Raw genomic sequence first — 12,984 nt, 5'->3', positions numbered from 1 at the left:
TTATTATAAAATCTCATCATATATTGTTAAATTTTATTTTTAAAAAATTATAAAATTTAATTCTAATAAAAGGTTTAATACTTTAAATTTGAAAAAAAATAATTAAAATTTATTATACAATAGAATAATTCTGTGTGATTCTATTTCAAAACCACTTTAAACTATTTTATTAATTTTCAATAATTTTTTAAATTAAAAAATTATGCAAATTCGCCTTATGATTTGGTAATTAAAATTTGCAATTATATATGATGAAATAAATTGTGAGCTGTCTTAAAATAATATATTTAATTTAATAAAATAATTATTTTTGTATTATTTGAACACATCCAATTAATTATGATTAATGAACACCGATTAAAAATAAATATAAAATTTTTAATACCAATTATGTAGTATAAAATCCAAAGAGAAAAATCAACCGCCCCGCCAAAATTGATATTTTGGCTAATTTTCAACATTTTTTGTTGTTGCTGTTTTTAACGTATAATAAGCCTCCAAAACCCCTACCTCAGAAGTACAATTTGAGGCCTGTTGGGGTGATAACAGATTGTATCTGTTCATAAATATATGTTGTAAAGGCCCTTAATTTGTAATTCAAACTTTTTAGTCACAAGCTGTGTTTGATACTTTTTCTTAATATGGGTGCTGCTCTGCTTGATTCAGTTTGGGTTTCCCCACTACTCTCTCATGGTAACAACAATTTCTATCATATGTATACATAAATTTGTATATTAGTCTGACTTTTATAATTATATTTCGTGGCTTGTGCTTTTGTTATTGGCTTTGTCCTCCTCTTTTTTTTCACTTGATGGTAACATCTCTTATGCTATGTTCCTATTTGTATTTTAGTATGATTTTATAATAAATTGTGGATAACAATGTGATATCAAGCATTGTTGTTGTAAGTTAAGCTCATTTCTGCATTATGAAACCCCTCCCATGTCAAGACTGTGCATTAGTTGTTGGCTGACCAGTGATGTTTATTGTTTCATGGAAAAGTATATCGTTTAGAATTGTAGCAATAACTCTGAAATTTTTTACTTGAATCCGAGATAGTTTAGATTAAGAATGTGCATATTCTCTCTTAAATATGCAGTCAGACGTTGTTCTATGCGCTCACATTTGCTATGTGGATAAATGCGTATTGCCTACAAAGTCTTTAATTGTCTCCAAATTTCACTGCAATCGCAAAAGAGTTATTTTCCCAAAAAGTTATACGTAATTGTTTTACTTGTGTGCAGGATGCAAATTGCAAAATAAAAGACTACAGGTTGAGTTCCTTTATCAAACTATCGGTTAATACTATTGTTTCAGGATTTTGAAGTGGGGCAGTAAGAAAGTATATGAAATTTGTAGTACCAGCACTTTTAAGTTGTATTTTTAAGTTCATGCTATGTAACTCATTAGTTTTCTCAATAGACACAAATGACAGAAAATTCTATTAACTCTGCCACAGTGCCTGGTCTTTTGGATTATTAGGACCCCCGCCGTCTTACAAAACTCTTTAATTCGGGTTTTTTAGAGCCCTCCCTTTATCTCCTTTATCTGTGACTCAAAAAGATCCAAACTTGATAGGTATACACGGCATGGATGATGATTTTTTAAGGTGTAGGTAGTGCTCGAGTCTCTTATAACAACTTCTTAAAAAGTTATAACCTTGCTTTACGTTTAGGGGGTTTCAAGGTTTGGGATCATCACGTGAGACAATTTATATATAAAAATAACTATATAAAATGAAATCGTACATATATATAGTATTTATTAATTTTTTTCGAGTATAGTACTTTATTATAGTGCTATTCAATTTTTGGTCTTTGCGCCTCGGTCTTTCTTCAAGAAAAGCTTGAAATTCATCTTTGTTCCATCTCACTCTTGTGTGACTCTTTACTTTTACAAAACATTTAATCAAGTTTTCTCCAAAAGGGGGAGAATAGTGAGGAATGGAAGTGAAGATTAAAAGAATTTGTATATTTTATTATCTATATAGTTTAATTAGGGCTAAATGACCTTAGAAGACTAAAAAGTGACCTTGAGGTCTAGGTTATATATAATAGTTACATGTGAGGTCTAGGTGGGTAGATAGTTTTTTATATTATTTGTAGTAAGTCCAATTGTTTATGGCACTAATCTGTTAGGATTTAACTTAGGATTTCTATTATTCCCTATGAAAGCATTGCAATCCTTACTTATTAATTTTACATTGGAATTTTATTGAATATTGAATTGGGCCGCTTTCATTGGGCTACAATTCATGATAATTCAGAAACCCTTGAGGAAGTGGCTTTTCTGCGGTTAAACAACCAAATTAATCATTTTTTTCTTTCTATATTATATACTCATCTTTGCACAAGTTGTCTTGCATCAAACTATATATTTGTCCATCTTTCTCCAATTGGTCCTGCATTGATTGAGTCACCTTCTTTTCTCTTTTCTCCAATTTCACGATTTGCCTGCATATAAACACGAGCTTAATTATTTCCAGGATTATAAGAATGTTACCTAAGATCGTGGATTCTCATTTTTTTAATATCGTGATATCTCGTCATGTTCCACTATTATGCGGAAATGTGTCCCTATCTCCTTTATTTTAAATTACAGTTCTCTCCATAATATTACACTAATTGTAGGTGTGTTTAGTACATTAGTATACATTGTCTTTTAATAATTGAAATTCTTGGTTCTATATTAGGCTATTAGCTAACAAAACGTTACTCTAAAGTGCTACAATTTTTTTGTAAGAAATGTCTAGGTTTGTTTAAGGCTAACATAAATTGCAACGAGAGAGGATGCGCCCACTCAATTAAGGGAACAGATTGTTATGCTTCAAAAGTTTAATTTCAAAGTCTTCATTGCATTGATGAGGGAGAACAATTTTTTGATTTACAGGGGAGCTAACCTCCATACAAACTAAAGGAGTAAATGATTGCTACTAACTATACAGGACCTAAGTCTATTTTATCTAAAAAGAATGTTGGTATGCAGTTCTACAAGTTCCTTTTATCAAATTTCAATTTTTTAAATCTTCATTAAAAATGAAGAGGCATAAGAAAATATGTAACGATAGGGTATGCAGCCATCCAAACTAGGAGAATATATAATTTATGCTAACTAAAAAAGGCAAATTTAACGGTTCACTTGATTATTTGCAACAAATTTGAGTGACATGTGAGAGTGCGTCATACAGTTTATGAGAATAGATGATTAATGCTAACTGTATAGGTCCTAACCATAGTGATCAATGCTAACTATGATTAGTGCCAACTAAACAAGGTCTAACCCGACCCGAAAAGAGAAAAGAAAACACGGGATTAGATCTACTGCGATTGTAGTTTAAATAGATGCTGCAAGAATACATAAAACAAATCATATGAAAACAGAGGGGCAGCCTGGTGTATTTATCAGCGGTAACTTCGAATTAAAGCACTAATTTTTTTAGTTCTATTTGCTCAAAGTTGATTATTTGGTTTGAATTTTATCCTGCTTACTTTCTTTGGAATTCCCATTTGTTTATTTGATTTGAGACCCTATTTACTTCTGCCTCTAATTGTCTATTGAATGTATTCATTTTCGTTGGTTCAAAGTTACCTTTATGCTTTAATTGTTCATCTAACCTGTGTGAATTGGTCATTTCCGGTAATATCAATTCTTGAACAGGTCTATATACCGTAAAATGGCACGTGTCTCATATTGGTTTATAGATGAGCAGGATTGAAACTAATAAAACTGCAGCTTATAAAGAAACGCAACTAAAGTTTCCTAATCCGCTTGATTCATATATCGTATCCATTTTTGTTATATAATCTATGCCTATATTTGATATGCGGTCCATTATCTATAGGTCCAAACTTGGTAACATTCTAGGTTTATCTGCAGATAATATAATAGCTTATTAATCACCCCACCCAACCAATCTTCCCCCATTCCTACCTCATTCCCAATTCCCAATATGCGTAGATAGTGTGCTAGGAACTTATTTTACTTCTGTGATGTATCTACTGATGCTTTGTCCTCACAATTCTTTCTTCCCTGCGGTAGTAGTTCAAATGTGATTGTAATAAGTCCAGAAGTATACCTATGTGTGTGCGTGTTTTTGTGTATATAAAATTCTACTTGTGTACTAAGCACATTTCAAATATTTACATTATTTATTTATATATTTTCTTAAATTTGCAACAAAATGATACTAATTTTTTCTATTATTTCGATTTACCCAACTTAATAATTTACTTAATAATTTCACAGTTTTTAATTTGTTTTGCTTGTTCAGATATCCATAACCCTTATTTGATCAATAATTTTCAAAGAGTGAAGATGATGGAATATGCTATTCATTACTTGACTTGATGTGCATATGAAGATTGAAGGCAAAACAATTTTTATTTCCCGTTTGATTGAGTGTTCAATCAGTACATTAATTTTGTTCTATTGTATCGAAACGAATTGAACAAATACTTTGGGGTTTGGGCCAATTTTGGTCAGACTAGTACACGGGTGTACCCATCTTAATTTGCACCCCTATTGTTTTTCAATGTTTCTTATGAAACTGAACTTAATATTTTAGAAGAATATACTCACATTAAATTATTTGGTTTGATTTCTGCTTATTTCAATAGATGAGTGAAACCCTAATTAGTTCTGTATCTGAGTGGTTTAAATGAACTGCATATAGTAATATTAGTTTATTTGACTACACTGTGTTGCCTGGTCACCTCCTTTAGCCTCTAGTACCTGCTTTCTACTAGCTCTCTTCAAGGAATCACTAAAATCTCTAAATTATTTTGTAATTTCAGGAAAAAGTGATTTCATCGAATATAATGAAAATACCGGATTTAAATTTACCTGATGGGAGTAATACGCATCAAGTAGAATTATCTGATGAGGGTGTACCTATTGAATTAATGGCCCCAATCAGTGGAGATGGTACTCATGATTTAAACTTACCTGATGGGATTTGTGAAACTAATTCTCATCAAGTGGAATTATCTGATGAGGATGCATCTGTTGAATTCACGGCCCCAATCAGCAGAGATGGTACTTATAATTCGAACTTAGCTGATGGGATTTGTCAAACTAATATGCATCAAATGGAATTATCTGTCAAGAATGTCACGGCCCCAATCAGCGGAGATGGTACAACTACTGACTAAATACTATAATTCTTTTTTTTGTTTAACCTAGTGTTATTATATGATTCTAGTTGATCATGCAAATGTAGTTGTGGATTTTGCAGGTGCTATTGTCCCTGGTGACACTGAAAATTTATTATTTGAGCAGCACAGGCATCAAGTCGAAGTACCTGCTCAGGATGCACATATTGGTTTCAAAGCCCCAATCAGCAGAAATGGTACAACAACTAACTGAATTTTATCATTTTCTAGTTGGTGATTTTTTTATATAACCAAGTGTTAATTTATTGTAGACTGATTTGGTGGCAACAATCAGTCAAGGAATAATTTTCTGCAACTGATTTCTTGCTGATTAAGTTAGGACAAAAATGTTTTCATTTATGTTATATTTCAGTTTATATTTGTAAGCTGATTTAAAAAACTTGGTTCTTAGGCAATATGATATATCAAACATATATCAATATATTGTTTTTTCACTCTCATGTATATTGTTTTTTCACTCTCATGTCTTCTTTTACTAAGCCTCTTTGTTTGCTTATCCATAATCCTTAAAAAGACCATCATGTATCACAAGTCTCTTCTTAAAGGACCTATTATTTTGATAATATACCATAAGCTATAACCGTAAGCCAAAAAAATGCCCCATAAATCATAATCACAATCATAACCATGACCTTGTTTACGTTCCTTGACGTGGTACTAATTCCATAATTTTATTAAAGTTTGCTCCTGAAGTCTATGATGGAAACAACTAAAAATTTTAGTTAGTACGTGAAAAGAAATTGCAACGGAACACCAAAAACAAAAGCAATGCACTATTGTTTGAAGATAAAATATTGTTCTAATGTTGATTGGACATGGCTATAAAGAAATATTGAAGAAAGGAGTGTTGGAGTACTGCTTCAATATTTATTGAAGGCTGATTTGGTGGTAGCAATCGGTCAAGGAATAAATTTCAAAACTGATTTCTTGCTGATTATGTTAGGGCAATTATGCTTTCATTTATGTTTATATTTCAGTTTTCATTTTTGTTCTTAGGCAATATGATATATTAAACATACAGTATATCAATATATTACTTTTCACTCACATGTCTTCTAATGCTATGCCTTTTCGTTTGCTTAGAATCATAAATTACATTATATATGTTTGCAGTTGATCATGCAAATGGAGTTGCGAATGTTGCTGTTGCTATTGTCCCTGCTAATACTGAAAAGTTATTATTTGAGAAAAACAGGGATTTGTGGGCAGTGGCTGAATCTGTTGAAGCATGTAGAACAATGCCACAGGATCCACATTTTCTCCCTTTAAAATCCTGTAGGCACAATTCCCGTGAGGGACAAGCTCTTGGTTATATGGTGACCTTTGATAACATTGCCAGGAGGACCTTAAATTTGCGTCTTGATGCAAAAAGAGAAGCTATCGAGGATGACGTGTCACTTCTTGAGGAACTGGAGACACATGGATTTCACGTTGCGCCACTAAAAAATTGTTTGAACAAGACACTGCTTTTGAAGAACGAGCAGGATAAGTTTGAGAATCTGTTGGAACAGACGAAAAGGCGGCGCAAGGAACATGATGAGGAAAAATGTAAGAATAAAGAGAAACGAGCTAATATAGAAGAGAGGATGAAGGAGTTGCAGAAAGATATTGAATTGGCAGCTAAGATGGAAAAAGATAGGGAGGCTAAAATTGCAGACGAGCACCTGGTACAGAGAGTTCATGGTGAAGAACTCCACAAAATCAAGATCCAGTTGGAAGAACTTGTTGCTTCCCTATTGCACTAAAAACTTTTAATTTCGGAGCAAGTATGTCGTGGTTCGAACTTTAGTTGGATTATTATTTGCTATATTGTCTTTCCATAAATTGTCTGTCCTTTGGAATTCCTGTTGACAATAGTTCGATTAGTTTTTGGAATTCCAGATGACAGTAGTTCGATTAGTTTCAACACACTATTTTGCCGTTTACTGCTTGGTTCCATCATTTTTATACATGCTATATAACTGCATCGACTTTGTAGTAAGATTTAGTAATATTTCCAGTACAAATGAATCGATAATTAGATTTGTTTGGCTTGGATTAATATAATGACTTGTGATTTGAAGTTGTTTAAAATGATATGTGAAAAATGTAAAATTTTCGAGTCAAATTTTGTTTGGGTAATTATGTACTTTGGTAATTATTTTGATTTGCCGAATGGTTAATCCCTTTATGAAGAGTTCTAAAAAAGAAAGAAAATAAGTGGTGGGTAAATAAACTAGTTTCACATTATCTCATAATTGTACTTTCAAGTTTTAAAATAAACAAAAACAAGTATAAATGACTGTAAATTAGACATATTTTCACTTCAAAACTTTAATTAATGAGATGAGAGTATTTTATGGGAAATGTTATTTCCAGAGCCGATTTTTTATTTCCAGAACATTTAAAGTATGAAATGACAAAACTGTCCCCATGCATTTACAATAACAACAATAAAAGGAAAATAGGAGTATAAGGGTAATTTCGTCTTTTCATAACTCATCTGCTCTGGAAATTAAAAATTTGCTCTGCAAATAACATTTCCCTATTTTATTCAGAATTAATTTCTTTCCCGCCTCTTAAAAATTCAGAGCAGAACCTAACATTGAAGATATAGGGTTATGGTAATATAAAGTGAAGATGTATGTTTCATTGAGTGATGGAACATGTATAAGTGATTCAAAAAGTTAAACATTTTGATTTAAATTGTTTAAAGAATAACTAGGCAAAAACTCGGGAGTTGTTTCTAGACTTTTCATCTTCCTGTTGGGTTTTCATAACCCATCTCTATTGGCAATTAATTTACATCTTTCTCAAATTAATAATTATAAGGTTCGGGCGTGTGTATTCTGTGCAGAAATGGACGAGTAAAAATTGAGTCATTTCATTTACAAACAATATCTTTGTCGGAAAAAGAGCGATCGGCAGTGAAAATATCCCTTGCAATGGAATTAGTGAATGTGAGAAAAGTATTTAAAAGAGGTAGTGTTTAAAGCTGCTAACATTATAGGTGATTGCCAAGTTGTAGAGATTCGTGAGAGAGACATTGGAGCAACCAAATTTTTTAGACTATGAGTGGAGCTGAACGTTTGTAGACCTCTAAGGCGGAATATCAAGTTTGAGAAAGGTGAAGGCTCAACTATTTTAGCTCTAATAAGGTATGAAAGACTACCATTTTTTTTGTTATTGTTATGGATGCATGGCGCATACTGTGATAAAGAGGAGGTATCTCTAGATGGAAATATTAATGGTAGGGTATGGTTCATGGATTCATGCTGAATGTTTCAAAGATTTTTAGACCAACAGTAAATATAAAAATAGCTAACCGTGAAATTGAGGAAGGAGTAGAGGCACATGAAAGTTCAATTACCTTCGGTCATGGAGGGTATCACGGGAGTGCACTAATGTCCTCAGCTCTTTAAGGAATTACTAACAATGCAGTGATCTCTAAAATGTTGGAAGTAGAGGATCAAAATCAGGTGCCGGATGTAGGAATTGGAAATGATATAGAAAAATTACGCATCACCCAAGATAAGTTTGAACCACAAGCTAACAAGGTCATGTTAAACTCTGAAAGTCGTTCCAATAAGGAAATTGATGATGCTGCTAACAAGATCTATTTCTACTAAAAGGAGAAGAATTCCCCGGTCCAGTTGTAAGTAATCTGATGAAAATAAAAATAAGAGTTTGTTTGTCAATTTCGCAGAGTTATGTAAGGGAATTAAACACAAATGTAACATTTGAAAGAGAAAAAACAGGAAAACGTTGTAGATGTAGGAGATACTGTGAAAATCCATTTATGTTTAAGTGGAGATCTACAGGTATTCTCTATGAAACGGCAGGTGCTAGCTTCCAAATCCGCCGAAAAAATTGAAATGTACAGGGGCTTGGAAAAGCCAGCACCCGCCGAGCAAATCGAAATGTTTAAGTTGGAATCTCGAGAGGTGCTTGCGAATCCTTGGACATTCCGAGGCCTTTGCAATTTAATAAAGTTTGAAGTTCTTGACATAAGTTTTCTTCTGGAAATGAGATTTGATAAAATTCAAAGGAAAACCGGCATGCTAAATGGGATTATTGTTAGTTGTACAGGCAGAAGTGGGGGCCTAGCGTTGTTGTGGAAGAAGGGTATTGATGTTTTTATTAGTAGTTACTCGAAGTTTTATATTGATTTAATAATTGATGAAGGTAAAAGTAATGCTTGAAGATTGGTTGGGTTTTATGGGCATCTAGTGGTGAGCAAAAGAAAATTTACTTGGCGGTTGTTGAAATATTTAAAATTCAAATGTAGTTTGTCGTGGGTATGTATGGGGAATTTTAATGATATTGTGTGAGATGATGAAAAATTGGATGAAAATAGAAGAGCTGTGTGAAAAATTAAGGATTTCAGAGAAGTTATAGACGAGTGTCATCTAATTGACCTTGGTTATTCTGTTGAAGCTTTTACATGGTGAAAGAAACATGGGTATCCTCTTACGGTGAAAGAGAGGATTGATAGAGTTCTGGCATCTACAAAATGGAACCAGCAGTTTCAGAGTTCTTTTGTTAAACACGTAAACACACATGTGTCTGATCATAGTGCTATTTTATTAGAGGTTAGTGGATTGAGTTATAATAAAAATAAAAAGAAGTTTTTCAGATTTGAAGCAGCATGGTGTTGAGAGTCAGAGTGTGGTGAAGTAATCAATCAGGGTTGGTTTAAGCATAATTTTTCTTGTCTAAATAATTAAATCTTTAAGAGAATTCGATCATGTAGGGCGGAGTTACTAAAATGGAGTCAACATTGTTTTGGTAACATTGGGAAAAAGGTTAAAGAAAAGCAGGATAGACTTCAAGAGATTAAGAATGGCAATGGGGTTATCTATGACATCGAATTGGAAGAGTATAATTAGATTTGTAAAGATTTAGATAAATTATTGGAAGAAGAAGAATGCATGTGGAAACAACAGGCTAAAGTTGAATGACTGAAAGCAGGGGACAAAAATAGTGCATATTTTCATGCGAAAATAAGTATGCGGAAGAAAAAGAATCATATTTGTTGAAAGATAATAACTGGGAATTGACATATGATACTAATAAATTTTTTTACCTGGCGGTTGAATATATTTCAGGTTGAATATATTTCAAGTTTATTCTAATCTTCAAAATCGACGGATGCTGAAATTGAGGAAGTCATTAAGTGTATACATCCCAAGATGAACGAGAACATGAACCAGATGTTGATGTAAAAGCTTGATAAAAGTGAGATAATTCAAGCTATTTTCTAGATGCATCCTAATAATTCTCCTGGTCCAGATGGAATGCCAACTTTGTTTTTCTAAAGGTACTGAAATATTGTTGGGAAGGATGATGTTGAAATGGTTTTAAATTTCTTTAACTCGAGAAGGATTTTTTCGTAAGTTTAATCCCACTCAATTAGTATTGATCCCTAAAATCAATAATCCTGAAGACATGACTCATTTTAGGCCAATAAGTTTGTGCAATATTCTGTATAAGATCATTGCTAAAATCTTGGCTAATAGGTTAAAGGTCATTCTTCCTAATATTATATCACTTGCTCAAAGTGCATTTGTTCCTGGTAGATTGATAATAGATAATGTGCTTGTAGCGTATGAGCTTAATCATTTTTTGAAAACAAAAGATGGGGAAAAGAGGGTCCTTTTTCTTTAAAATTAAATATGAGCAAGGTTTATGATAAAATTGAGTGGAACTATCTTAAATCCGTGATGATTAGGTTGGGATTTGATTATAAGTTTGTTGATTCAGTTATGAAGTGTGTGACATCAGTTTCTTATTCGATTTTGGTCAATGAAAATTAGGCGACTTTATTTATCCCGAGAGAGGTCTTCGTCAAGAGGACCCTTTGTCCCCTTATTTATTCATATTATGCATAGAAGGTCTAATCAACATGTTTAATGATGCAGAATATTAAGAGAATATTCAAGGTCTCAAGATCGATAAGAAAAGGGCTTTCTTTCACGCATTTGTTTTTTGCTGATGACTTTCAGATTTATGGTCTAGCTTCAATTGAAACATTCTCGGATTAAAAAATATTTTGCGGAATATGAAAAAGCCTTGGGACAGGTCATTAGCTTTCAAAAATATTCCTTGGTGCTAAATAAAAATGTGAATGTAGATTTTACTCATTCTGTTTTTCTATTCTAGGGATTAAGATAGTGGATAATCATGAAAAATATCTAGAATTTCCAACCGTGGTTAGAAAATCGAAAAATGAGATTTTTTTCAAATTTGAGGGAAAGGATGGTTAAAAGGATTAATGGGTGGAGTGAAAAATTTCTGTTAAAAGCACGAAATGAAGTTCTTCTTAAAGTCTAGGTTCAGGTTGTCCCTACGTATGCGATGTCATGTTCTAAACTGCCCAAAAGTTTGTATAAAGAATTTTTATCTTTAATAGCCAATTTCTGGTGGGGTTCCAATGGAGATAAAAAAAAGTTCACTGGATGAATTAGAATTTTTTATGTAAATATAAAATAAATGGTGGATTGGGGTTTAGGGAGTTTCAAGCATTCAACTTGGCGATGTTACAGAAATAAGGATGAAGAATTACATTTTTCAGACTCGTTATTTTACAAGGTCTACAAAGCTAGATAATTTCCTAATTATTCTGTTAGGAATATGTTGTGTACTTGATTTTAACTCAAACAAAATACTAAGTAGATTTTAATTAAGTGATTTTGTAGCTTTCGACGGATGATCATTTCAGCATCCGTTGAAAGAGTAACTTATGTACAATAAGATTAGTAACACATTTCTGCATACTTTAATGGCTTAGTGAACTAGGTGTTGTAGAATATTTAAGTCATGTTGACTACTAGATTGATATGCAAGATAGGATGGTGAATTGTAAATATTCGATGCCTTGTAATCTTGTATAAATGAAATAGAGTTAACTGTCAAAAAGACAGTCTCAACGGATGATTCATAAAGCTTCAATAGATGATCAACATAAGTCTCGATAGATGATCAACCAGAGTTTCAACGGATGATCAAACAGATATCCAACGGATGATTGTTAGGGCTAAACACGCGATAATAATTCACGCAAGTATACGCGTTCACAAGTAATATAGAATCCTTTCTAGTTCGTTCCCACAGAGACTGGCGTTGGTTAACTATGTAATTTATGCACCTATGCACCGATGATATGGTTATTATCCAATGCTAAGACGATAACAATTTGGGTTATTTATACTACGAATTAAACTAATATAACTAAGAGAGTAAAGAGAGTTGTATATTATATGAGACAAACATGAGATTCTAACTTCATTAAATACTTCATTCAATAGCCTTATTGTTCTTAACCTTAGCATGCAATCGTGATGACACTAATCAGATAACACGAAACTGCTAAACGCCAACTTTTGTTGCACAAATAACATACTACCAGACATTCACAAAAGAGATGGAAGCTGAATAGACACCAATTATATTGAGACCCTATATGTCTATAGAATTTGATAACATAACGGTTTAAAGAACAAGTTATCTATCAGGATTACACAGGGCAAGTAAGATGGGTAAAATTACCTACGAATCATGCATAATAATAACACATGAACCTATGATAGCATGACAAGTTCTAAATCCTTAAATTCACTGTCGCTTCATTAAGAATTAACACGCTATCTTACAAGTTCATGACTCTAATAAGACGAATAAGCACAACAAATACTAGCTTATCATTCAATCACAACACGCTAAGGCATATAAACAATTTAACTAAAAAAATCCATAAATAAATTCGCTAGAACCCCACTATAACGATTAGCCCATAATCGGACTCATCATCAACGTGGGTTCCGATAAAAGCATG

General features: G+C 32.6%; 1 protein-coding gene across 3 annotated transcripts; it reads left to right on the top strand.

Annotated features, from left to right (window-relative positions):
* The first annotated feature begins 469 nt into the window (after window positions 1-469).
* On the top strand, window positions 470-7,164 carry LOC141708028 (uncharacterized). Of its 3 annotated transcripts, none has more exons than XM_074511492.1 (5): window positions 470-693; window positions 1,245-1,273; window positions 4,794-5,133; window positions 5,219-5,347; window positions 6,285-7,164. In XM_074511492.1, the coding sequence occupies exons 1-5, from the start codon at window positions 642-644 to the stop codon at window positions 6,914-6,916; spliced, it is 1,182 nt and encodes a 393-aa protein (XP_074367593.1). In that variant the 5' UTR covers window positions 470-641; the 3' UTR covers window positions 6,917-7,164. The 3 variants fall into 3 exon arrangements, with proteins under 3 accessions (XP_074367593.1, XP_074367595.1, XP_074367594.1); XM_074511493.1 differs by having other exon boundaries at window positions 473-693; window positions 5,234-5,347; XM_074511494.1 differs by lacking the exon at window positions 1,245-1,273 and having other exon boundaries at window positions 471-693.
* The last annotated feature ends 5,820 nt before the right edge of the window (window positions 7,165-12,984 follow it).

The sequence above is a fragment of the Apium graveolens genome, chromosome 2, assembly GCF_009905375.1.
Source record: "Apium graveolens cultivar Ventura chromosome 2, ASM990537v1, whole genome shotgun sequence".
Lineage (NCBI taxonomy): Eukaryota > Viridiplantae > Streptophyta > Magnoliopsida > Apiales > Apiaceae > Apium > Apium graveolens.
Note: the sequence above shows the minus strand (reverse complement) of the source record. Positions and strands in the feature narration are given on the sequence as shown.